We start from the raw sequence: 27,739 nt of genomic DNA, 5'->3' as shown, positions 1-27,739 counted from the left end.
AAAGAAGCAGAGTTTAATTTAAGGGGTAATGGAATAGTTTAGTGTTTCTGAGGAGTGGTTGCAGATGGATAATCACACAGGACTCCCATGAGGGAGGACACAAAGGTGGGATCATGTGACAAGTAAGTGGCAGTCACCCCAGCAGGGTTGCAGTTCTTCTGAGGTTCACTGTCTGTAATGTGGCCGTTGTCTGGGTAGAGAATCTGTTGTTTTGTTTTAGATTAGAAGTAGACTGGGCAAGGATGAAGAGCATTTTACATTACGCAAGATTCTTTCTGAAGCTTCTTCTCTCAGATTCCAGGTTCTTTGTTTGCCTTTTTCAAGGACAAAGGGGGATAATGACCAGAGTCAAGGTGTAACTGTTGATAGTTTTGGGGGGGACACAATTTAAGGTTTGGGGGGGCACCCGACTGCCCTGTACGTTGCCTCTGCTGCCCACCCCATTGTCCCTTTGCATGCTCCCCCCTCTCACGGTTTCCTCCCGCTTTGCCCCTGAAGCCTGCTGCTCCTCTCTAACTCCCCTCCCCCCTCCCCACCCCCGGCAGGGCACATCCAGCTCCCAGCACTGTGCAGAGAATCAGCCCTGGCGGGAGCGCTCAGCACACCTGCAGCCTGGCTGGTGGGCTCCTTGCTCCCCCGCTGCCTCTGGCTGGTCCGGTGCCCTGGAAAAGTTCAAGACCCTCCTGCACGGGACACTACGCAGGAGAAGCCAAGCCCTGTGTGTGCCAAAGCCCCTGGAGTCCTGCGGAGCGCCGACACAGGGGAGCCTCTCTGTCCCTCAGATAAGCACTGGTGTGGAGTGGGAGGGATTTCCAGCCCATTCCTGCCCCAAATTCACAGGCTCCGCAGCAGAGCTATCTTTGCCCCTCTGCCACCCTGCTCGGCCCAGGTCCTGTCCCCCAGGAGCATGGGGCTGCTCCATCCCCTAGGCTTTGTGCCCAAGGCAGCAGCCATGTATGGTGCTGTTCCTCCTGCAGGGGGCGTCCTCCCCTGCTGAACCACCTCTGTCCAGGCTCCATGGCGGCTGAAGCCCCTGCACAGCCCAGCACCTGCTGCTGGTTCAGGGAAGGTGGGGATGGATCTGCTGGTTTCCTCCCCAGACCAACTCCCCGCTGCTGGGCACTGGCAACAGCCCTGCCCCGCCTGCTGCCACCACCTGCTCCAGTGGCCCTTACCGGCCCCAGTGTGCTGCCCAGCCGGTTGGTCTACATGGAGAGCCCCGGGACTCCACTGCTCCTGCTGAGCCCCCTGGTTTAATAGCTCCCCAGTGCTGGTGGATGCCTGGCTGGAAATGGAAGGCAGAAATCTGGGGAGGCATGTGACCTGCGTGCTGCCCCCCATGCATCGCCTCTGATATGGGGCTGCCACATCCTTTTTCCTGCCTCCTTCAACCTGTGACGAAAATTTGCTTCCTGCTGGCCTCTCCTACTAGTAGCAGCAGAGGGAGCAATTTATTTTTTCCTACTCCCCCCCACCCCTCCCTTATCCCCCCTCATGGAGCAGCAGCAGTGCTCGCAACAGAAGCTACAGGGAGCAAAACTTGTCGCATTAATTTCTTCTTTAAAGGCACAGAACCAAATTTTCCAAAGCACCCAAGTTCAGTTTTCAAAAGAGGCTTGGGGGTAGAGATGAGAACTTTCCAACAAAACTTTTTTTTTTTTTTTGATTTGTCAAAACAAACTTCAAGAATGAATGGCTAATCTGATTTGAAACAAAGTTTCAAAATTGTTGAAATGTCCCATTTTGATTTTTGATACTTTCTAAATAAAAGCAAAAGTTTTTTGTCTTGAAATCACTTTATGGTTTGACCTTTTAGGTAATTTATACTTTAAAAGGTAAAAAAGTTGGACAAGTAAAACAAGATTTTTTAATTTTTGGCTTGATTTGGGAAATTTTTGGATATCATGAAAATTCTCACAGGACAGGAAAACCAGTTCCTTCCAACCTCTGCTTAGGGACCTTGAGTGCCTTAGACTTTCATTGAGACTTAGGCTCCTGAGTTCCTAAGTCACTTTTGCAAATGTGATTTGGGCTCCTATGTCACTTGGGTACTTCTGAAAATTTTACCCGCAGTGCCTTTATTGTTGTGTCTGGCTGAAAGCCCCAGATATAGGCTTTGGTCTTAGGATTTGCACCACAGAATATAGTTTGATCATGTAGTTCAGTTGCAAGGATATCTCTAAGCTCTTGACCTGCCCTTGTTGAATCCTGGAACTTGCAAGTCAAACTTCTTAATTGGCAAGAAAAGCTTGTGGAATGTCCATGGATACCTATTTATATCCCAGGGGTCAGTCTGCTGCAGGGTCTAACATTAAAACAGCAGCTCCAGGAAGGCCAGTTCAGGGTTAGACAATACTCAAGATAGTGGAGTCTTGCAGCTTGCCAGGAAAAAGTTACTTGAAGAAATAACTCAGAACCTAAATCCCATAATGGGCACTGAAGTGGCAGCATTTCAGGATTCTCTTCAGTCCTGTGCTGAAATGCTCAGTAAATGGAATAGATCTGGTCGGGGTGTTGGGGGGAGCAGGAGGAATACTGTTTAGACAAGGCTTAATATGCTACATAGGTCATGGAGCTTTGGTTCTGCCCTTGCAGGTGTTTCTGTGCCACCTACTCTTGGAGTACATTTGACTCAGTCTAAAGCAGCTGACACAGCATGTCTGTCGTCTCCAACGTTGAGATATGCAAGGTTGCTGCCTGGAGCTCATTTTACACATTTATGCAGCATTATTTCTGTGAATTGACAGCTAGATCTGATGCCTGGTGCCTGAGGACAATTGTGCAGTATTAAACTAGTTCTCCTTAGACCTTAGGATGATAATGCTAGTTAACTTCCCAAGAGTGGGAAGCAGTACTGACAATACTTCAGGGAGAAAGAGAGGTTACTAAGGGCATGGCTACACTTGCAAATGTAGAGCACTCTGAGTTAAACCAGCCTTTGTAGAGCGCAGTAGGGAAAGCTCTGCAGTCTGTCCACACTGATAGCTGCAAGCGCACTGGCGTGTCCACATTTGTGGCACTTGCAGAGGCATTGGGAGCAGTGCATTTTGGGCAGCTATCCCACAGAGCACCTCTTCCCATTCTGGCGCTGTGGCTTGTGGGAAGGGGGAGAGGGATGCCGGGCATTCTGTGTCCTGTCCCATCAGTTCGTATCCCAGCAATCCCTCTGCTTCCGTCCACAATTGGCACCATCTTTCAACGTTTTTTGTACTGCGCGCTCTGTCTTCCCTTTCGGTCTGCGGGAATGGAGCCCGAACTGCTGAAGAATATGCTGATGAGTCTCGCCAGCACATCACATTTGACAGTCGAGTTATTCCTTAAGATCCAAAGTGACAGCGAGGACTCCGATATCGACTCGAGTAATGTATATGACACAAGATTGCTTATGGCATTCACGGACATGCTCACCACCGTGGAACGGCACTTTTGGGCTCGGGAAGCAAGCACTGAATGGTGGGATCACATTGTCATGCAAGTCTGGGATGATGAGCAGTGGCTGCAGAACTTTTGGATGAGAAAGCCACTTTCATGGGACTGTGTGCTGAGCTCGTCCCCATCCTGCGGCGCAAGGACACGAGATTGAGAGCTGCCCTGCGGGTGGAGAAGCGGGTGGCTATTGCAATCTGGTAGCTGGCAACTCCAGACAGCTACCGATCAGTTGCTAACCAGTTTGGAGTGGGGAAGTTGACCGTTGGAATCGTGTTGATGCAAGTGTGCAGGGCCATTAATCACATCCTGCTCAGAAGAACCGTGACTCTGGGTAACGTGCATGACTTTGCACAAATGGGTTTCCCTAACTGCGGAGGGGCGATAGATGGGACGCATATTCCAATTCTGGTACCAGCCCACCTAGCCTAGTACGTTAATCGGAAGGGCTATTTCTCTATGGTTCTCCAGGCACTTGTGGATCACCATGGGCGTTTCATTGACATTAACGCAGGCTGGCCCAGAAAGGTGTATGACACACACATCTTTCGGAACACTGGCCTGTTCAGGAAGCTGGGACTTTTTTCCCGGAACAGAAGATCACCGCAGGGGAAGTCGAAATGCCCATTGTGATCCTTGGAGACCCCACTTACCCTTTACTGCCGTGGCTCATGAAACCCTACACAAGGAGCCTGGACAGCAGCAAGGAGCGGTTCAACAACAGGCTGAGCCGGTGCCAAATGACTGTGGAGTGTGCTTTTGGCTGTTTAAAGGGCCGTTGGTGCTGTCTGTATGGGAAGCTGGACCTGGCCGATAACCGCATCCCTGTGGTTATATCCGCATTCTGTAACCTCCGTAACATTTGTGAAGGGAAGGGTGAAAGCTTCACTCAGGCATGGAACTCGGAGGTTCAACACCTGGAGGCTGAATTTTAACAGCCAGAGTGCAGGGCTATTAGAGGGGCCCAGCGCCGGGCTGCAAGGGTTAGGGATGCCTTGAGGGAGCAATTTGAGGCTGAAAGCCACCAATAATGTCTGGTGCCCTGCATGGGAGTGAAGTTGGTTCCAATGTGAGTAGTAATGTGTGTTTGCTATGTATGATACATTGATTTGCAGTGCCTGTTGCTTTCCTGGGCTAAGGTATCTTTTACTTTATGCAATAATAAAGAATGTTTTCAAAGCAAAAAAAATCCATTTATTGAAAAGAAACACAACTGCTTGGGAAACAGAAAGGGCAAGGGGGTGGGGTGGGGAATGGTACAATCACAGATTTGCGTATGTCCTGTTATCATATTCAGCCTTCCTGTTTGGAGTGCCGTGCAATGAGTGCTGCACTTCAGGATGGCTATACTGCATGGTGATGGGGGTTGAGTGCAGTGGATAAGGGTCGTAGTTTTCAGGGCTGGGTGGTGAACCTACAGGTGTTGGAGGCAGCTGGTGGCGATAAGAACCCGGATGTTGGGGAAAGTCAGTTGGAGGTGAAATGGGGGCACAAGGGAAAGAATTTTGGGACGAGGGCTGGGAGGGTGGGGGGCACGGTAGGCACTCCATGATGCTTATCAGCCACTCCATGCTTTGGTGCTGGTGATCCGCATTCTGCTGGAGGACCCTCCTTTCACTCTCCCACCACTCCTGCACTTTTTGATTTTCATTAAGGGACTGCTGCATGACTTTATGCAACATGTCCTCTTTGCTTCTACATGGCCTCTTCCTGATTCTTTGCAGCCTCTCAGCCGGTGATAACACAGACAGAGCAATGATTCCCCCGTACTTAAGGAGGGCAAGCATAGTCTACACAATAGCATAATTTGCCGGTCCCAAAGCAAGTGCACATAACCCACGGGAGCCCCAAAATGGTGAGTAAGCACAGAGTCAAGGGGGACTGATTCTTTCATGGCTGTACTGACCTCTGGGTTTCTGTGTCTTGGGAAGAGCCAACAGCTGCAGGGGGCCCCTATACTTAACACTGTCCCCACATTTTCCACAGGAGTTCATCCTGGAAGATATCTCACTGCTGAGGGTGACCTTGGAAGCAAGGGAGGGTAGGCATTCCACAGCTCCTTCACTTTAACCCCGCAATGCAGTGCATCCCTGTCATAGCCCCTTTCCGTCAGGGCTGGCTCCAGGCACCAGCCGAGCAAGCTGGTGCTTGGGGTGGCAGATTGTTCGAGGCGGCATTCCGCCCAATCCTAGGGCGGCACAGCTGCTTTTTTTCTTTGTTTGTTTGTTGTGCTGCTCCGGCTGCCCTGTAGGGGGCAGCGGCGTGGAGGACGGGAGCGCCCGGCAGCAAGCCCAGCAGGGCAGTCCGCGTCCTTCCCTCCCAGACGACTGGAGCGGCGTGGAGCCTCCCGGCAGGCGGCGCACCAGTCGGGGCCGCGTACCGGTCGGGGCCGCTTGGTAGCGCCCCGCTGAAGCCCTGGCTGCCCCCCTTCTCTCTCTCTCTCTCCCCCACCTTTCCCTCCCGCTAGCCAGGGCACATCTGCAGCGCAGGGAGTCCCCATGCACCCTGGATCCGGCCGCGCCGTAGGTTTTTTTTTTTTTTTTTTTTTTTTTGGCTTGGGCGGCCAAAAAGCCAGAGCCGGCCCTGCTTTCCATCATGGCCCTTGATATCTGGAGCGCAGCTGGGACTGGACAGCTTCCTTCCGACAAACACTGATGAGGTCCAGCACCTCGCCATTGCTCCATACTGGGGATCGCTTGGTGCGTGGAGGCATGGTCACCTGGAAAGATTCGCTGAGAGCGCTCCACGCCTTGCTGAGCAAATAGGAAGGGGATTTTCAAAATTCTCAGAGAATTTAAAGGGCAGGTCTGACAGTTGGTCACCTAAGGGCAGAGCAGTAGAGTTCAAAGTGATGACCAGAGTGGCTAGAACAGGCATTGTGGGACACTTCTGGAGGCCGATCAGAGCGCATTAACAGACGAGGGTGTCCACACTGGCATCCACAGCACTTCAGCGGGGGTGCATCAAATGTTGTTCCACTCGCCGAGGTGGAGTACCAGGAGCGCTCTAGCCACAGAGACAGAGCGCTCTACGTGCCTTACCAGTCTAGACGGGTCATGAGTTAGAATGCACTGGGCTGCTTTAATGCGCTCTAACTCGCAAGTGTAGCCATGCCCTTAGTAAATAATGCTAGTTTAAAATGACAGTATAGATCCCTGATTCCCCTGCCACTTACCTTCCTCTCTTCTTCAGAGTCTTTAACCCTGTGTTTGAGTTTGTTTAGACTGAAAACACAGTTTCAAACAAGAATAACACTGTTCTACAGCCAAAATGCTTCTGAAATAAATGTAGTCAAACTTTACTAATTCTGGGTCACTGAAAACGAAAATGATGCTTAAAATTGTTGATTGGCTCTAGTTTTCAAGATATGCTATTGGGTCAGTATATATGATCCTTGACTTGGGAATGGCGGAGGATAAGTGAGTTATAAAGGGAAGGGATCTCAATTTAAACCAGAAATGACTAAAATACATCTTTGACTGGATCTATGAATAAATCTATGACTGGGTTTGGACAGTACTTGCTTTTTAGGCAAAACAATGAATGATGCAATCTGAAGCTGGTATTGCGTCATACATGATATGAATTGCATCATGTTATTCCTAGAAGTCATGGATGATGCAATCATAACGAAGCTTACATCACTCTGCTAAACAAATTGCCCTATATCAGCTCTAGAAATCATACAGTGTCGTGCTCTCTTATTTGTCAGTGTTTGATTTTGCAAAGGGACACATTTCTGTTTAGCCAAAGTGAGCAGAGATGCCTCGTACTTGTGTGAACAGTGCAGATAACTTCTGCTATGTTTGTGGTGAAGTGACTTTTGCATCACAAAAGCGCAGTATAACCACTATGGTTAAGAAAGCCTATCACCTTTATTTTGGCTGCAAAATTGGAGATCAGGACAAGAGGTGAGCCCCACACATATGCTGCAACACTTGTGCAACAAATCTTCGCCAGTGGTTGAACAGGAAAAGGAAATCTATGCCTTTTGCAGTGCCAATGATTTGGAGAGCGCCAACAGATCATACCAGCAATTGTTACTTCTGCATGGTGCCTCCAGTTGGGAAAGGTGTGTCAAAGAAGAAAAAGTGGACTGTGCATTATCCAAACATTCCATCAGCTATACGCCCAGTACCCCACGGAGAAGGACTGCCGGTTCCTGATGCACCAGAATCATTCTCACTTGAGTCAGACGAGGAAGAGGATGAAACTTCTGGTCCTGAACCATCAATGTCACAGGACCCACATTTTCTCCCATCCTCCTCCTCTGAACCACACCTCATAACACAAGATGAACTGAATGACCTTGTCAGGGATTTGGAACTACCCAAGAGTAAGGCAGAGCTGTTGGGCTCCAGACTACAGCAGTGGAATCTCCTGGCAGGTGGTGATAGGGTTTCCATGTTCCGTGACCATCAAAAGGATCTTGTCCCATTCTTCTTCATGGAAGGTGATCTTGTAGCCTGCAACAACATCGATGGTGTGATGGCAGCCCTCAACATCGTTCACGATCCAGATGAGTGGAGACTGTTCATTGATTCATCGAAGACGAGTCTTAAAGCTGTTTACTGCATAATGGCAATGTTTTGCCATCAATTCCAGTTGGTCATGCAGTCCATATGAAGGAAACTTATGACAACATGAAACAACTTTTGAGGTGCATAAACTATGACCAACATCAGTGGCAGCTTTGTGGCGATTTGAAGGTTGTTGCTCTCTTGCTTGGTCTGCAGACTGGATACACAAAGTACTGCTGTTTTCTCTGCAAATGGGATAGTCGTGCAAGAGATTCCCACTACATCAAGAAAGATTGGCCACTCCGACAGTCATTGGAGCCTGGGAGGAAAAGTGTTCAGCATCTACCACTTGTTGAATCAAGGAAGATTTTGTTACCACCCTTACACATCAAGCTGGGTCTGATGAAGAACTTTGTCAAGGCCATTGACAAAACACAAGCAGCTTTCAAGTACCTCCGTGGAAAATTTCCAAGGTTAAGTGAAGCTAAGATAAAGGAAGGTGTCTTTGTTGGTCCTCAGATTCGTGAACTTCTTCGAGATGATGCATTTGACCATGCACTGCGTGGCAAGGAAAAGATGGCATGGAAAGCCTTCCAGTTAGTGTCAATAAATTTTCTCGGAAACAACAAGGCAGACAACTACAGGTTGTTGGTGGAAAACCTCCTCAAGGCATACAAAAGCCTTGGTTGCAACATATCATAAAGATACATTTTTTGCACTCTCATCTAGATTTTTTTCCCACCGAACTGCGGAGCAGTGAGCGACGAGCACAGCGAGCGATTTCACCAGGACATTGCAACAATGGAGAAATGCTATCAGGGCAAATGGAGCCCATCAATGCTTGCAGACTATTGCTGGACAGTGACAAGAGATGCTCCATTTAATGAATACAAGAGACAAGCCAAGAAGCACCGAGTAGACACTGAATAGGACTAAACTATGTACAGAATAGTTTTTTGCATTTTGTTTCATAATAAATTTTATTTATATAACCCTTTTGCTGATTTTTAAAGTGTTACATAAACAGGACAGGTGAAATATTATCATGTAAAGCAACCATAAACACATGAAAAGACCTAGGTTTACAATTTATGATTAAAACTCTACTATCTACACAATATACATAGAGATAAAATGTAAAAACTTAAATAACTTAGAAACAGTAGCCAATCAGTTATTTTAATTGTCATATTTGAATTCAGCACATCAAAATACATAATAAATAGTACATTTTAGCTCTGAAGAAGACAACTTCTAAAAAATTGTAGACCAGTGTAATTTTACTGAACCCAGCACTGTTTTAAGACAGACTTAGGCCAAATCTACTCTAACAATTTTGGCTGGTGTAGCAATGTTTGGTTGCGGGTATGCCTTTTTTTTTTTTTAGACATTTCAATACCTACAAAAGCCCTATTGTAGATGCAGTTATACCACCATAAATTGCTTTCGCTGTATAGCTTATTGTGCTCACCAAACTAATATAAATTATACTGGCAAAATAACTTTTTTGATTGTATACGCTGCATCTACAGGAGCAGAATTTGCTGATAGTTATACCAATAAACCTCTTACAGTGTAGGGCAGTGGTTCTCAAACTGTGTGTCCAGACCCCAAAGTGGGTCATGACCCCATTTAAATAGGGTCCCCAGGGCTGGCTTAGACTTGCTGGAGGCCGGGGCCAAAGCTGAAACCCAAGCCCCACCGCCCAGGGCTGAAGCCCGAGCCGCGCTGCCCAGAGCCAAAGCCAAAGCCTGAGGGCTTCAACCCTGGGTGGCGGGGCTTGGGTTACAGGCCCCCTGCCTAGGGCTGAAGCCCTTGGGGCTTTGGCCCTCCCTCCCGGGGTGGCGGGGCCCAGGCTTTGACTTTGGCCTCCCAACCCAGGGCAGCGGGGCTCGGGCAAACTCAGGCTTTGGTCCCCTGTCCTGGGGTCATGTAGTTGTTTTTGTTGTCAGAAGGGCTTCATGGTGCAATGAAGTTTGAGAACCCCTGGTGTACGGCACCCAATTTAGAAAAACACTAAGTGAAAAGGAGATGGGTTGGAGTCAAGGCCTTTGCTTTTGTAAAACCTTCCACTTGAAGGTTCAGTTTATGCAAGAAAACATATCTGGGACCCTGGCAGACATTGCTTTCCAAATGGTCATGACTAAGAGTACATGTGCTAGTCCCAAGAGAATTAATTTACAGTTACTATGCAAGTATCAATCATTTTCTGCTAACTTTCAACTGTTGACCTTCTTACCAATGCTATCTCATCCTCTTTAGCACTACCTTAGTCACAACTTAAAAATAAATCCTGGAATTTCAACTTCATACTCTTTTATTTGTCAGAATTATTTCTTCCCTTGCCCTTTCTTCATCGTTTTTCATAATTCCTTGCTTTTGTCTATTTAGATTATAATCTCTTCAGGGCAGGGACAGCGTTGCCTGTATTTCTATACAGGGCTGTGTAAATTCGAGTTTGTGGTGCTATGTAAACATTACATAACAAGTAGAGAATGAAAGAGACTGGCATTCTTGAACCCCTATCCCTTTGTATCAATGTGTTGCTTTTTAAATGACTTTGGGGGGGGGGGGCGGGGAACTAAAATAAGTGTGGTTAATTTTGGTCTGAACTGTGATATTTCATTTAGTTCCTTCTTTATGTACAGTAACTCCTCACTTAACGTCGTCCTGGTTAACGTTGTTTCGTTGTTGCGTTCCTGATCAGTTAGAGAACATGCTCATTTAAAGTTGCGCAATGCTCCCTTATAACGTTGTTTGGCAGCCACCTGCTTTGTCCACTGCTTGCAGAAAGAGCAGCCCGTTGGAGCTAGCTGGTGGGGGCTTGGAACCAGGGTGGATTGGCAGTCCCCCATCAGCTCCCCTAAGTTCCCTGTGCAGCAGCCGCCCAGCAGGCTATCAATTGCCAGCAGGGCCGGCACCAGCTAAGGAAGCAGGTGTTTGGGGCAGCCAATAGAAAGGGGCAGCAGTCCGTCCGCTACTGGGGCGGCACGTCCGAATTTTCTTTGGCAGGAATTCGGCAGCAGGCCCCTCAGTCCCTCTCTTCCTCCTTGAGCTGCCGCTGAAGTGGTGCCAAAGAGGAAGAGAGGCAGTGAAGGACATGCCTCCGGAGAATGGAGTGGTGCGCTTGAGCTGCCACCGAAGTGCCGCCGATCGGCTTTTTTTTTTTTTCTTTTCCCCCCCGCCGCTTGGGGTGGCAGAAAACCTGGAGCCGGCCCTGATTGCCGGGCAGTTCAGCTGTCCCCCCTCTGCCATATGCTGCTCCTGCCCTCTGCCTTGGAGCTGCTCCCGGGAGCCTCCTGCTTGCTGTGCAAAGGGGAGGGGGGAGAGGGGTGCTAATGTCAGGGTGTCCCCCTCTTCCCGCTCCTGCCCCCTGCTCCTGTACCCCATCTCCACAGCGCAAGCGGGGACATGACAGGGCGCAGGATGGAGTTTGCTGGCAGCCGCTGCTATCTCAACTTGCTGATCTACTTAAAAAGGCAGTGTACTTAGAGTGGTATCAGCATTCTTAAAGGTGCAATGCTCATCTCTCTCTCTCTGTGTGAGTGAGAGTGTGTGTGACAGACACACACACACACAGTGTGTGTCTGTCTCTCTGCCATGCTGTCTCTCCTCCCTCCATTTGTGCTGCCTTGTAGTGTGTGAGGCTACATTAACAACAATGTGTTAACCCTTAAGGGCTCAGCTGAGTGCTCATTAATCATTTAGCAGTAAGGCATTCCCTGGGAAATATTCCACCCTCTGACTCTGGAACCTAACCCCCCCCATTTACATTAATTCTTATAGGGAAATTGGATTTGCTTAACATCGTTTTGCTTAAAGTAGCCTTTTTCAGGGACATAATTACAACGTTAAGCAAGGAGTTACTATATGTTTTTGGTTAAAACCATGAGAGGCTTCTTTTTTTTTACATAGTCTTTACAATGCTAAAAACTGAACAAAAGGGGAGGGTAGAAAAAAAACCCCGTTCTTAAGGGTTAGAAAGTATGGATGAGATCTGTGGGTTCTTTGAATTCAAGATAGATGCTACTTTCTGGTAATCTGAAGAAGAAGGGTAAGCATGAATAGGGGTCAGTTATATGAATTCGCCAAGGTGCCAGTTAGATTTTAAAGCTGAAATCTAACAAATTAGATTTGCGAATTATAAGTGTTATAGCCAGTATTGAGTGGAGTCTAACTATGATAACCCCTTTTTTGCTAAGTCTAAGGAGCGTTAGTTGACTAATTTTAACACTTGGTTCTTTCCAGGCCTACATTTAACTTGGACAGTGTTTCTCAGATCAGGACACTTGGTTATTCTTAACCAAGCAACAGTTTATTAATGCATCCAGGACCACATATGTATACAATCAATCATAAGTATACAATTAATCAGTCAATGTGGACACAACAAATGTTCTAGGCATGTACTGAACACAAAACATACATGCAGTCTTGTAAGAAATTAACATAGACCAGTGTTGGGAGCCCAGCAGCTATACCAGGGAACAATACAAATCACTAAGATTTTCTTATTATATTTACTAATAATCATCAATTATCAATTCTCTACCTGTAATACACTTCTTATATTTCCAGTACTTCTCTCTGTAAATAAGGATGCAACTGTTTTGAATGAACTTTTAAGATTGTGGTTCCTGATAGTTGAATGATTTGGTATGATAAAAACAAGAATATTAAAAGCAATTGCTTATCATTTGTCTCTTAGGCCAGTTTGGTCACAGAGGTTTAGCAGACTCTGGGGTCCACACTGTGGCCTCAGATTTATATTGTTTCCAAGTCCATTGGAGAAGGGTAATGCTCTTAACGTATGTCTATGCTGCCTATATTAAAAAAAACCTGCAGCAGCGAATCTCAGAGCCCAGGTCAATGGACTCAGGCTCACACTAGGAGGCTAAAAGTAGCTGTGTAGACGTTCCTGCCTGGGTTCCAGCCTGAGCAGGAATGCCTACGTTGATATTTTTAGCCCTGGAGCACAGCCCCAACTCAGTTCACCTCAGGTCCCACAGATAGGGACCACACATCTCAAAGAACCTCCAGTTACAAGTAAGTAACCTCCTCTTCCTATTGGGCTGTGGTCAGGTGGGCACTCAGCTTTCAGCTCTTACTTTCTCTGCTTCTTCCATTCATATCCAGTAGATGGCATCAGTCTACAAGAAATGTCTTCAATCCTTTACTTTTCGGAGGTTTCAGAGTAGCAGCCGTGTTAGTCTGTATCCGCAAAAAGAAGAACAGGAGGACTTGTGGCACCTTAGAGACTAACACGGCTGCTACTCTGAAACCTTTCATTATGCAAGGCACTGCATTTAGCCGTATGGAGTGGAAATCCATCAACCTCATGAAAAAACTCGTACTTTTCGGAGGCTTTTTATATCTGATTGACTTCCAAAATTGTATTTCAGAATTTAGCATAGATTAATTCAAATATCCCAATTTTTAAGTAAATTCTTCTATTTTTCTAAAGTTTTATATCCAGGTTAGGTGCTTATATCTTTCAGTATTCTTTTATCTTCTGGTGTGTTAAAATTCTTATCACTTCTATAGTGCAACAGTAATTTAGAGAGAACAAGCAAACATCCCCTATAGTTCCTAGTTTGTACATTCTCTGATTATATCTATATCTCATTTCACATCTTTTAGGGCATATCATAGGCTGAGACGTTACATTGGAGGAATAAGACAGATTGCTCACTTAGAGACACAGATCTGATTCATTAGGCAGACAAATGTACAGTTTCTAATTTCAGGTGAAAGATATATTTGGCTGCTTGGGGTATCAGGTAGTTGGCCCTCTGGAACATTCAGCTTTTTGATAGGGTTACCATATTTCAATAATCAAAAAGGAGGATGGGAGGCGCCCCGCCCTAGCCCCACCCCTGTCCTGCCCTAGCCCCACCCCTGCCCCTTCCACTCCCTCCCACTTCCCACCCCCTCAGAACCCCCAACCCTCCCCCCCACTCCTTGTCCCCGTGATTGCCCCCTCCTGGGACCCCTGCCGCTAACTGTCCCCCAGGACTCCACCCCCTACCTAAGCCTTCCTGCGCCTTGTCCCCTGACTGCCCCCTTCTGAGACCTTCCCCACATCCTAACTGGCCCCCTAGGACCCTACCTGTCCCCTGACTGCCCCAACCCTTATCCACCCCCCCCCCCCCCAGAACTCCTGACCCATCTAAACTCCTCTGCTCCCTGTCCCCTGACTGCCCCCTCCTGGGACCCCTGCTCCTAACTGCCCTCCAGAACCACACCCCCTACCTAAGCCTCCCTGTGCCTTGTCCCCTAACTGTCCCCTCCTGAGACCCCCCCCCACCTGTACTCTGACTGCCCAAAACCTTACACCCCCAACCCCCAGACAGCTCCCCCCGAACTCCTGGCCCATCCAACCCTCCCCTGCTCCCTGTCTCTTGACTACCCCCTCCAGAACCTCCCTGCCGTTTCTCTGACCCCGGCCCCCTTACCGTGCTGCAGAGCAGCGCGCTCAGCAGCAGCGGGAGGGGAGCAGGGTTGGAGCCCCAGACTGCCGGAGGCCGAGGCGAACGCTGGCCGGCGATCTGCGAATGCGGGGGGGGGGGGGGGGGAGAGGAGGGGAGTGGTCTCAAGTTGCAGGGGAGAGGAGGGGGAAGTGGAGGAAGGGCTATGGCTGCCGGAGCCCCGTGCGAGTGGCACGATCCGGCCGGCTGCCCTGTAAGCCGTGCACGCTCTGCATGGGGGGAAATCCGGACATTGACAAATTCCCCCCGGACGCTATTTTTAACTCAAAAAAGCCGGACATGTCCGGGGGAATCCGGACGAATGGTAACCCTATTTTTGAGTCATCCAGCAAGCTAATTTTTAACTGGTCTAAACTTACATTTTCTACTCCTCTCTGGCCTTTGGTTAACATATAGGAGACAGTACAGCACTTGCACAGGGGAAAAAAGGGCAGTTGTTATTGTCTGTGTCCTGGCTAGGGATTCGCTGTAACTAGACCAAGAAAGATGGAAGTTTCATCCACATGTAAATTATGGGAGTCTCTGGTTAGAGGGACTAACAATAGTGATAAGACTCTTCTCAAGCATCTGAGCTTGCCTTTCCTGGAAATAGTGTACTTCAACTTCAGTTTAATTGATGCTTCCAGACAAGATTTCTCACATGTTGAGATGGGCATGTTGATTCTCATCCTCCCCGAGAGGAAGCTAAAGATTTTGAATATATATGGTGTGATCAATGTCAATCTTACTTGCTGCAGAGAGTTTAAAGGTCAGAGAGAGGATTGTAGCTGGTCATAGATCTTCAAGGCATATTTGATACCTGTATTAATTACAGTACCCAAGTTACGATTTCATGTGTGTGGAAGGCAATCAGAGTTGTGAAGCTTGCCACTAGTTAAAGAGCCCTAATCAAGTTTTAGGCAAGTGTTGGGTCTCAAATATCTGGGGGAAAATGGTCCTATTTAATGGATTTCACTGGTACTTGTTGAATAGTATATTCAACGTGATGCAGAGCTGGTAAAATGCTGTAAGAAACTATTGAATAAATATTGAATAATCTCTCTGAAAAATCACGAAGATTCACTGGATAAGACACTCATTAAATTTTATTATACCTGTCTGGTATCAGCACCAAACATGGACCAATGAGTCAGGTAAATTTCGCTCATGCATTTCTGCACAGATTCTTTTCTGCCCTTTTTGTTTTTCTAAGTAATAGCTCCTTCCACTGGCCATCATCCCCTCTAGGACACAGTGAATTGATGATACAGCTGAAAACTAAGCTTAGGCATAGCTGCAGAAACTTGGACCTCCTACTAACAAAGAATATAGATTAGAAACCTTGTTGGAAGGTCGGCCTCTGAGAAGCGGGAAACCTATTATCCCATTGTCTGCCTTTGCATGGCTAGCAGAATGGATGCAGGGATACCAGCCTCACCTGATGGATCTGAGGTCTAGTAGTCATGTAAAAGTGAAAATAGTTACTGGGTGGCAGAGTCTGATGCAAGAAGATAGACAAAGGTGTAGAGAAGCTGTATTTAGAGAGAAGGGACTATATCCACTTTGTGCGCTAATTAGCAATCTAGTCTTAGTTCCTTTGCTTGTGAGCTTCCCTGTATTGACTACAGAATTAGAACTGGAGTGGTGGTGCATGTTTGCTTAAAGGGTAGTTGTCACAAATCAGGCTTTGTGGGTGAGGTTAAGTGGAGTAGGGCACAGGATACTATGAAGATATTACATGCAGCATTCAACAAGAGCAATCTAAAAGAAAATGCAGAGATAAAGATGATAAAAGAAATGAAAAAGCATTCAGTAGGAAATATGCCTAAATGGTGTCTGCAAATGAAAACTGCAAATCTAATATTTGATCTTGTTTGAATGAGTGTAACACAAACCAAAAATATTAGTGTTCATTTAGTTTACTAATACTCTCTCAAATAGACCTCATTCATCAAATCGTCTGAGTAAAAATCCACCATCAAACTATAAAGTTTCAAATAGAATATTCATGAGGGAATTGAGAAATTTATTTTGAAAAAATGAGCAGTGCTTGAAGGAGGCAACAGACAAGCATAGTATTAAATTACATTTAAAAAGAAGACCTTAAGAGAAATGTTAATATTGCACAATTAAGTACTCAAAAGTCAGAAAATGCCGGAGCTAAGATTGCATGAGCCCTTAAGGTACAATCTATAACTAGATGATCACATACATTTCTCAAATACAACATATTATTCATATTTTATATGCCTTTGATACAAATTACCAATATCTTTTGCTATTACTGTTACTTTGTGTTATGCCAGACAGGAACAATAAAAGATATTTATGTATAAGGTGCACAGTGAGGCTGAGTTTTTCACTCCACAAATTATAAGATGTAATTTTTTCCTACAACCATATAAAGAACATGATCCTGTGTGTAATGTGAAATATTATGTGACCATGCAATTAAAGACTGTATCTCAGTGTCATATGCACAAGAAGGTAGAATAAGTTACATTTCTTGACTTTTGAGTGCTTATCTGTGCAGAATTAATGTCTCATAATTAATTTTTAATTGAAAATTTATAGAATAAGTAATTTGGAAAGGGGGAAAAAAACTGCATAGTTCCAGATTGGTGGTACGCTGCTAGTGCAGTTTCCCATGAGGCCAGGTCTCCTTTAGAGTCATTGTTTAAAAAATATTGTATAAAATAATTGCTGTGCATGTCTGAAGTTTGCATTTTTTTCAGTGTTTTCTAGTTCTGTCAAATCTCAGCCAGTTTTCACTAGAGCACTTAGTAACCACTGACAAAGGACTATTCCCCTGCTAAAACATCAGTTTTCTACCTACAGTCATTTCATATGCAGAGCTATTCAAAAAAGGTGGCAAGAATTTGTTTGTTGAGTAGGGTTACCATACGTCCGGTTTTTCCCGGACATGTCTGGCTTTTCAGCAATCAAACCCCTGTCCGGGGGGAATTGCCAAAAAGCCGAACATGTCCGGGGAAAATGCCGGCCGGACACTTCCCCTCCCGCGGCTGCTCTCCTCCTCCCCTGACTCTTCGGCTCTGTTTACGAGCTGAGCTGTCCGAGCGTTATGGGCTTCAGGCAGCCCCCTTGCCTCCGGACCCCAGCCGCCGGCCGGGCACTTCCCCTCCCGGGCTCCGGCGGCGCAGGGTCCGGAGGCATGGGGGCTGCCCGAAGCCGGTAGCACTCGGGCAGCTTGGCTCGTAAACAGAGCCGAAGAGTCAGGGGAGGAGCAGAGCCTCCGGCCGTGGCGGCTCTGCTCCTCCCCTGACTCTTCGGCTCTGTTTACGAGCCGAGCGCTACGGGCTTCGGGCAGCCCCCATGCCTCCGGACCCTGCGCCGCCGGAGCCCGGGAGGGGAAGTGCCCGGCCGGGGGCGCAGGGTCCGGAGGCATAGGGGCTGCCCGAAGCCCAAGCGCTACCGGCTTCACGGTTTGCTGGGCAGCCTCCAGACCCTGCGCCCCCGGCTGGGCGCTTCCCCTCCCGGGCTCCAGCTGTGCTGGGGAAGCGCCGGCCGGGGGCGCAGGGTCTGGGGGCTGCCCGGCAAACCGTGAAGCCAGTAGCGCTCGGGCAGCCCTTTTCGCGTGGCTGGGAGTGGGAGGGAGGAGGGGGCGGAGTTGGGGCGGGGAAGGGGCGGAGTTGGGGTGGGGCCAGGGGGTCCTCTTTTTTAATTTGTTAACTATGGTAACCCTATTGTTGAGGAACAATTTTGTTCACTCTCCTTATAGTCTATTATAGCTCAAAAGTTTTCTCAAACTTATGGAGAAACTAGATACAGAAAATTTCAGCCCAGTCAGTGAAACTTAAGGAAATATCTAAATAACTGAAAATAGTGGGCTATAATGGAAATATATAAGCAACTGAAAATACAGACATTGGTAGCAGTCTACCTATTGTAGGGGGGTAGTCCAACAAGGGGAACCAATTGTCATGGTTCAGGGATAGCTGCATTTTCAGCCTCTCAGTAACTCTGAGTGCAACCCTGCAGGTGATAGACCTCTTGCCTTCATCTCTCTGGGAAAATTGTGGAATTCCTCCCTGACTCTCAGACTGGGTCATGGGATATGACTGTGAACTGACTGACTTCCTCAGCAGACCCGACTGGGTTAGAGCCCTGCCAGTTTTCTCTTCAGGAGCTGTGACCTTTTTCAAAACAAAGTATTCAGTCTCAATAGCCAGAACAGACCATAACAAAAGCAAAGGGTTAGTAATGCAACACTCTGCACACATATCTCGTATTGGCCTGACCTAAAGCTTAGGTAGATCTGGCTTATCCAGACACCTCCACATCTGGGAACTGAGGTTCAGTCTGCTTCCCCACTGTCCCTGAGTCTCTCTCTCTGTCTTCAGGGGCAGACCTTTCATCAGTCCCAAATCTTTGTCTCCCTGCCTCTATTGAACTTGGCCAAACCAATTTATGCGGTTGGGGGGGGGGGGAGGGAGAGAGTTCCAAGCAGTTGATTCTGTGTTGTCCATTAATTATTGGTAAATGGGTGGCTATCAGAAGTTTCTCCACACTCTTATCTGTGTGCATGCTAACCCATGTATAACCTTTAGCAATTAATAAATCTGAATAAGCCTGCATTAATACTGTGTCCAGTTTTGGGCCCCACACTACAAGAAGGATGTGGAAAAATTGGAAAGAGTCCAGCGGAGGGCAACAAAAATGATTAGGGGTCTGGAGCACATGACTTATGAGGAGAGGCTGAGGGAACTGGGATTGTTTAGTCTCCAGAAGAGAAGAATGAGGGGGGATTTGATAGCAGCCTTCAACTACCTGAAGGGGGGTTCCAAAGAGGATGGAGCTCGGCTGTTCTCAGTGGTGGCAGATGACAGAACAAGGAGCAATGGTCTCAAGTTGCAGTGGGGGAGGTCCAGGTTGGATATCAGGAAAAACTATTTCACTAGGAGGGTGGTGAAACACTGGAATGCGTTACCTAGGGAGGTGGTGGAGTCTCCTTCCTTGGAGGTTTTTAAGGCCCGGCTTGACAAAGCCCTGGCTGGGATGATTTAGCTGGGAATTGGTCCTGCTTTGAGCAGGGGGTTGGACTAGATGACCTCTTGAGGTCCCTTCCAACTCTGATATTCTATGATTCTATGATTAACCCTTAGTAATCATATAGCAAATGCTATAACAATCAAACACAGAGATGTATATATAATATTCATAAAATATTTCAGGCATCTTCCATCTCCTTCTCATCAGTAACAACCTTAATTCAAAAGTTCCTCTGTCCTTTTTGTATGCCATACTGATCAGAACATTGGTCCATCTATCCAAGTACAGTATCTTGATTCCAGTCCTCTGTTATAGTTGATTGTAATGACTGTGTGTCTTTGTTGGCAGTAGTTACTTCATGCTTTTGTAGAGTCTCGAGGCCTTGGGTTTAAGAAGCCTTGTCATCTGATTAGTAAATTCTGCCTGATTTTAACAGTATGGAAATGAGTAGCACTTCAGACCAATGGCTCTTGGCCCTCAGTAATGGGAAAACCAGTTTCCAGGTACAAGATTTACCTTGTAATTGTATATGTTGTTTGTTTTTGTTGCTTGGTGTCTTTTTGGCACAGACACGTGTACCTCTGTGTGCTATGCACAAGTCTCTCTGCGTAGTTGCATTTCCTGGTAGCTCACTTCTTTTATAATAAACGTACTTCCCCTTTTCTGGATTGTAACCTCTCCAGAATTTTGTCGTAAGGTTGGATCTGCTGCATCCTGTCTGAATATTATTGCCAGATCAGTGAAAAATTAAACAAATCTCATTGAGACTGAGTATTAGAAGAAATATATAATGACAAATTAAAGATGTTGGTATCTTTTTCTGTAGATGCCTGTGGAGGGGGTACAGGAGCAGCAGGCAGAATCAACCAAAGGGCGGTGCCTGCGACGTACAGTAAGCGTCCCATCTGAGGGTCAGTTTCCTGAATATCCACCAGAGGGAGCCACTAAGCTTGGTAAGTTACAAAATTAGAAAAGCAATGTACTAATTTTAATTTATAGATGTATTATTTCTCTGTGTTAAAGAAATTGTTTCTTATCCAGCATTGCTGTCGTCAGTTTGCTCAAATCAATAGCATTTCAGCTAAATGTTAGCAGAGGTCACAGGAGAGTGACCATTGTGTATAATTGCCTGATAACAAAGTGACTTCAGTGTGTTAGGATTTATCTGAACATTAGTGAGGTTACTGTTGAGTCCTGGGAGGGAATACTGCATGGTACGGAGGCTTATAACTGCATTTGTGAGGATACTAAGGAGCTCTTGGATTTATAACTGTGAATCTGTGAGCCCAGGTCAATAGTGCTGCATGCTTTACAGACCGTTTTAAGTGGCTCCTCCTGGCTGTTTGTTTGAGCTGTTACTTGGTTATGATTTACTTTATTTAAGCATTTTAGAAGTTCCTTGGCTTTGTATTTTAGTGACTACTGGGCTACACCTAATCTCCATACCTGATTACACACTATCAGAAATACTGTCCATTTGAAGGTGGTGGCTTCCCAAATAAACAACAAGTTGTGAGCAAGGGGCTGTGCCAGTGTTGGTTATAATCATACTTTTCGAAAAATGAATCAAAGGAGACAGAACTGGAGGGCACTAAGGAAAACTGAAAAATAGATGAGCAGTTGTGATAATAGGGTTTCCACAAGGCCACATTTTGGCCCAGTTCCCCATGTTCTCTCTCTCCTCTTCAGTCAGCCAGGAGCAGTGAGGGATAGTGGAAGGAAGCAGCAATAGTACAAAGTGATTTCTTGTTTCCATCTGCAACTGGTGAAAGAGCATGGCTCGGCAATAGGCTGTCTCTTGCTGCTGGGGCTAGGAACAATTCTGCTTTTGCCCAGCTGTAAAGTTGCAATCCTAGAAGAGAGTGAGCTGCAAGAAGAGGCTGCAGGTACAGCTCTAAGCAGCAAACTAAGTAGGATAGTGACTTCATGTAAATATGAAGCATACATAAGAGGGGTTTTAATCTCACAGGTGTGTGCTTTTTTTAAAAAAAAAATTAGTCTATAATTACATGGATAATAAAATGCTCTAAAATAAATATTTTTTCCTGGGTATAGATGCAGTATAGCAGTTTCAATAGCTGTTAAGGCTGTATTTGTGAAGCACTCTACCTCACATTTTCTTCCTGAAAACAAATTTCCTGGTGGGAGGGAGTTTGAGCTTTTTCTCAGTCTTGCATTAGGGGTTTGGAAGAGAAATGCAATTTAGAAACTTAAAAGGGAAGATGCCAATGTGTAGGAATAGGAATAATATAAATGTGGTTTTTAGCCCCTTATTTCCAGATAATGGAAATTACACCTCTACCCCGATATAACGCTGTCCTCGGGAGCCAAAAAATCTTACTGTGTTATAGGTGAAACTGCGTTATATTGAACTTGCTTTGATCCGCCGGAGTGCACAGCCCCCCCCCCTCCCCCCACGAGCGCTGCTTTACCACGTTATATCCGAATTCATGTTATATTGGGTCGCGTTATATCGGGGTAGAGGTGTACACACAATTTGTTGCAAGCCAGAAGTGCTTAGAAGTCTTCAGGAATTAAACTCCTAATCTTTTTTTTATTTTTTAAATAATAATAATAATGAAAGTTTAAAGAAAGTTATACCTGACCATTAAGCAACTGAAAGTCTGGAATGCCAAAGTTGAGATTGCTAATGCAAATTTAACTCTGCTTCTTTGTGTGCATGTGTTTATAATACAGATTGTAATTCTATGATCACATACTCAAATAATAGAATATATTTTCCCCTACACCCTTAGATACACATGTAGCATCTTATGCCAGATAAGAATCCATTAAAAGTGCATAGGAAAAGTACACAATAACCCATAGTCAGACAATTTTTTACATATTTTGTATACAACTATCATAAAAATTTTGCTGGACCATATAGGTCACCTAATTTAGTAGCTAAAGAGGTGTGGGCACACAGAGCGGGAGGGGAGGAGGAAAGACACGGAGAACAAGATCATGAATGAAGGGGAGAGATGATGGATGAGTAGGAAGGTTTTAATGTCTGATCACTCTGCAGTAGATCAGGTTCCTTTTGTTTACTTTTCATACGCTGACTAGAGACATGGTTTATCAGTCATCACAAAATACCTGCTGATTGAAGAAGCTGGGGTGGTGTAGAGAGAACGGTGAGAAGTATATTTTTATGAACAAGACAGTGAGCTAGAGGGCAAACCAATGAAGTAAAGCACTGGGAATGATTGTAAAGAAAAGGAAACAGATGGCAGTGGGCAGAGTGTATCACCAGCAATACAGATAACAGCTGGACTGAAATAGTCTTTGAATGGACACTAAAAGCTGTAAAGCACAATGGGGCAGATAAACTATCCAGCAATGAAATTGCTGTGCGGAGCAGATTAGAGTATCTAGCTAGTCCTAAGGAAGTATGTGTTTGACATGGGAACAGCAGACGTTATAGCTTATGAGAGTGTCTGAAGTTACTATCCAGGGATGTGCTGGATCTATTTTACAGCTGGATCTATTATGAAGGTTAATGGATGGCAATGGTATTTGCTTTTTTCCTATAAGTAAGGCTACTGTACATGCTTGACTATAAGAAATGAGAGAATCATTATGTAATCAGTTAACTGCAGTGCTACAGTTATGCCTTTATAGAACACATTCAGATACTGTACTGAACCAACCTTTCATTGACTTTAGCAATTGACAAAACATTGTTATATTACTATATGATGAGACCATGCATATGCTTTGGGCTCAGTTCATGACTAGGAATAATACTGATTCTTAGGATTCATACCGCTGTCTGTGATCAGAACACTGTGGAAACATCCTAACACCAATCCTATAAAGTATGTAACTATATATTGTCCATGTTATAGATAAGAAACTGAAGCCCAGGGCAGATCTGTTGCAGGCACAAAGTTAACACACACGAAGGTGGGCATCTTGTTTATTTTCAAAAGAACAAAAACAATAATCAATGGATTGGTCATAATTAAGGCTATGTTTTAGTCACAGGTATTTTTAGTAAATGTCATGGACAGGTCACAGGTAGTAAACAAAAATTCAGGGCCTGTGACCTTGTACTGTATACCCTCCTAAATCTTGGGGGGAGGGGAGAGGAGGCGGCCCTTGGGTGCTAGAGTGCGGGGGGCGGCCTGGGACCCCCACTGGTGCTGGGGGGAGGGGTTGGTGGAGCTGGCAGGCTCCTTACCCTAACCGGCTCCGCGTGTCTCCCTGGAAGTGTTGATATGTGTCCCTCGCTCAGTTCCCAGGCGGTCCACGCGCTGCCTCTGCCCCGAGTGCTGGCTCCGCAGCTCCCATTGGCTGCGGTTCCTGGCCTGAGGGAGGGAGGGACATATTTCCACTTCCAGGGAGCCCCCCAAGGTAAGCGCCGCCCAGAGCCCTCACCCCCTCCTGCACCCTAACCCCCAGCCCTGAGCCCCCTCCCACACCCAAACTCCTGCTGCTGCTGGGGAGGGGGTGCATGGTGGCCAGAGACTGCCCCAGCAGCAGCTGATGCGGCTAGCCCAGGGGCTGCCTGAGTTGCTCGGGCGGCCCCCAGGCCAGCCTCTGCAGAAGTCACGGCAGTCCCGGAAAGTCACGGAATTCGTGACCTCCGTGACAAACTCACAGCCTTGGTCATAATGCATAGAAGTATGTTGCGTGTAAAAAGCTTCACCCTCTGGCTCATCCTAAATATTAAAGGAATGTCTATTGAAAGGAAAGCTACCCAATTTATGAAGAGACTGCACATGGTTATTCTATGTACTTGTTTTACACAGGTTGTGTGTAACTAAGGCTTTCCTGCGCTAGGTTAAAACCAGTTAAACTCCGCTGTGAAAATAGCTAATGAATAACACTGTGTGTGGTATTAAAAACTGTTTATGGAAGGGATGGGCAGACCCTCAATATCTCCCTTACGCACTAGGATCTCACCCATGGGAACACATAGCTTCAGAGGTAGTTCCATTTTAAATATCATACTGTTTCATCTGCTAAAAATGAACCATTGTTTTGTTTAACACCAGTCCACTAAAACATACGTCTCTGATGTGCTAATCTTCATATGGTGAGCAATATGAGCCTCCAGTGCTGGCACCCACACAGGAAGTTTAAGGATGAGTTTCATGAAGCAGGCTGAATTAGTGTATCTTCTTAATTTCCTCTTTTACTGTTACTTTCCTTATAATTACTTTAGGTCCTGCCATTCGGTAGCTTATAACTCTTCTTTAGAAAGGTTATGTTCTTAGTAATTTCTCATGGTTTATAATTACATATTGGTATTTATAAATCAACCATACAGAAAGAGCCTAAATTAATTTCACTGATTCATAACACGTGCCAGATCATTAGCACAGAATCACGGATCTGTTTCTAGTAGGGGTCCTATGTTTCTCCTGTCCCCCAAACATACACACAATCAAATGCAAAACAAACCACTGCACAAAATAAAATCTACAAAGTTTAGATATAATTTGGGGGGTAGTTTTTGTGGCATTTTGAAGAAAAACCTTGTTTTGACAACATCTGTCAAATGTATTCCAAGGGGTGGGAAATGAAAAGGCAAAAATCTCTTTTAATTAGTGCTTCAGTTATCTGGAAAGAATTACCATACCAGGGAGAACCTGTAATTAGTAACAACACAGTCTGTCTGTAAAATCTAATTGGAAGCAAGACAAAACAAAGTTGATTCTCAAGATTCCTTGGTGCTTAGAAAAGCTGTAATTGATGCAAATGAGGAAAATCCATTGAGAGATGAAGTCTTTGGAGGATAGAAACTAAAGACTATTGGATTTGGACCTATTGAAGCAAAGTACCTTATCTTTATCTATGAATTTTCTGAATTTTGGTGCTCTTTAAAAGAGGGATTAATAGCACTGGCTAGAGAGGCAGGTCAAGCATGAATAGGCTGTGTAGATTCCAACACCTTTTTAAACTTACACCTCAGCCTTTGCTATCTCACCCTTTCCCAGATGGGAGAAGCTGCCTCATTGTGCCAAACTCTGGGGTTTTATGACTAGAGATTAAGGATAATATTTTCAAAAGTATCCAAATAGCCTTTTCAGAAGTGACATAGACAGTTAGGTATCTATGTCACATTTTCAAATGAGACTTAAACTGCTAAATAACTTAGGTGCATTTGAAAATTTACCCTTAATTCCCTACATTCATTTCATTTGTGATTTAAATGGGTTTCTGAATGTGAGATTGCAGCATCCCAACCCACCACCATCAAATTTCTGTTTTACATTTTTCAAAAGGGCAGGAACAGTCTAACCTCTTGCTTTCTAGCTGTTGTAAATGAGTCTGGTGCTTCAGTGCTCTGAACAGGGAAGTCGGGGGGAGGAAATCTAAGAAATAGAAAAGATTCTGGCTGATAACTAAAACATAGAATCATAGAATCATAGAATATCAGAGTTGGAAGGGACCTCAAGAGGTCATCTAGTCCAACCCCCTGCTCAAAGCAGGACCAATTCCCAGCTAAATCATCCCAGCCAGGGCTTTGTCAAGCCGGGCCTTAAAAACCTCCAAGGAAGGAGACTCCACCACCTCCCTAGGTAACGCATTCCAGTGTTTCACCACCCTCCTAGTGAAATAGTTTTTCCTGATATCCAACCTGGACCTCCCCCACCGCAACTTGAGACCATTGCTCCTTGTTCTGTCATCTGCCACCACTGAGAACAGCCGAGCTCCATCCTCTTTGGAACCCCCCTTCAGGTAGTTGAAGGCTGCTATCAAATCCCCCCTCATTCTTCTCTTCTGGAGACTAAACAATCCCAGTTCTCTCAGCCTCTCCTCATAAGTCATGTGCTCCAGACCCCTAATCATTTTTGTTGCCCTCCGCTGGACTCTTTCCAATTTTTCCACATCCTTCTTGTAGTGTGGGGCCCAAAACTGGACACAGTATTCCAGATGAGGCCTCACCAATGTTGAATAAAGGGGAACGATCACGTTCCTCGATCTCCTGGCAATGCCCCTACTTATACAGCCCAAAATGCCGTTAGCCTTCTTGGCAACAAGAGCACACTGTTGACTCATATCCAGCTTCTCATCCACTGTGACCCCTAGGTCCTTTTCAGCAGAACTGCTACCTAGCCATTCGGTCCCTAGTCTGTAGCAGTGCATGGGATTCTTCCGTCCTAAGTGCAGGACTCTGCACTTGTCCTTGTTGAACCTCATCATGTTTTTTTCTGCCCAATCCTCTAATTTGTCTAGGTCCCTCTGTATCCGATCCCTACCCTCTAGTGTATCTACCACGCCTCCTAGTTTAGTGTCATCTGCAAACTTGCTGAGAGTGCAGTCCACACCATCCTCCAGATCATTAATAAAGATATTAAACAAAACCGGCCCCAGGACCGACCCTTGGGGCACTCCACTTGAAACCGGCTGCCAACTAGACATGGAGCCATTGATCACTACCCGTTGAGCCCGACGATCTAGCCAGCTTCCTATCCACCTTACAGTCCATTCATCCAGCCCATACTTCTTTAACTTGGTGGCAAGAATACTGTGGGAGACAGTATCAAAAGCTTTGCTAAAGTCAAGAAATAACACATCCACTGCTTTCCCCTCATCCACAGAGCCAGTTATCTCATCATAGAAGGCAATTAGGTTAGTCAGGCACGACTTCCCCTTCGTGAATCCATGCTGGCTGTTCCTGATCACTTTCCTTTCCTCTAAATGTTTCATAATTGATTCCTTGAGGACCTGCTCCATAATTTTTCCAGGGACTGAGGTGAGGCTGACTGGCCTGTAGTTCCCCGGATCCTCCTTCTTCCCTTTTTTAAAGATGGGCACTACATTAGCCTTTTTCCAGTCATCTGGGACCTCCCCCGATCGCCATGAGTTTTCAAAAATAATGGCTAATGGCTCTGCAATCTCACCCGCCAACTCCTTTAGCACCCTCGGATGCAGCGCATCCGGCCCCATGGACTTGTGCACGTCCAGTTTTTCTAAATAGTCCCAAACCACTTCTTTCTCCACAGAGGGCTGGTCACCTTCTCCCCATGCTGTACTGCCCAGTGCAGCAATCTGAGAGCTGACCTTGTGCGTGAAGACAGAGGCAAAAAAATCATTGAGTACATTAGCTTTTTCCACATCCTCGGTCACTAGGTTGCCTCCCTCATTCAGTAAGGGGCCCACACTTTCCTTGATTTTCTTCTTGTTGCTAACATACCTGAAGAAACCCTTCTTGTTACTCTTAACATCTCTTGCTAACTGCAACTCCAAGTGTGATTTGGCCTTCCTGATTTCACTCCTGCACGCCTGAGCAATATTTTTATACTCCTCCCTGGTCATTTGTCCAATCTTCCACTTCTTATAAGCCTCTTTTTTGCGTTT

General features: G+C 45.9%; 1 protein-coding gene across 11 annotated transcripts in view; it reads left to right on the top strand.

Moving 5' to 3' along the window:
* Positions 1–27,739, top strand: part of RASAL2 (RAS protein activator like 2) — a 273,501-nt gene that overhangs the window by 132,016 nt on the left and 113,746 nt on the right. For all 11 annotated transcript variants that reach the window (XM_005304207.5, XM_005304210.5, XM_065554538.1 and 8 more), the window contains one exon: positions 20,250–20,376. In XM_005304207.5, coding sequence (XP_005304264.2) covers positions 20,250–20,376 — 127 coding nt within the window. The remainder of the gene's footprint in view (positions 1–20,249; positions 20,377–27,739) is intronic.

The sequence above is a fragment of the Chrysemys picta genome, chromosome 8 (genome assembly GCF_011386835.1).
Source record: "Chrysemys picta bellii isolate R12L10 chromosome 8, ASM1138683v2, whole genome shotgun sequence".
NCBI lineage: Eukaryota > Metazoa > Chordata > Testudines > Emydidae > Chrysemys > Chrysemys picta.
The sequence above is the reverse complement of the archived record's forward strand: the minus strand, read 5'-3'. Positions and strand labels throughout refer to the sequence as shown.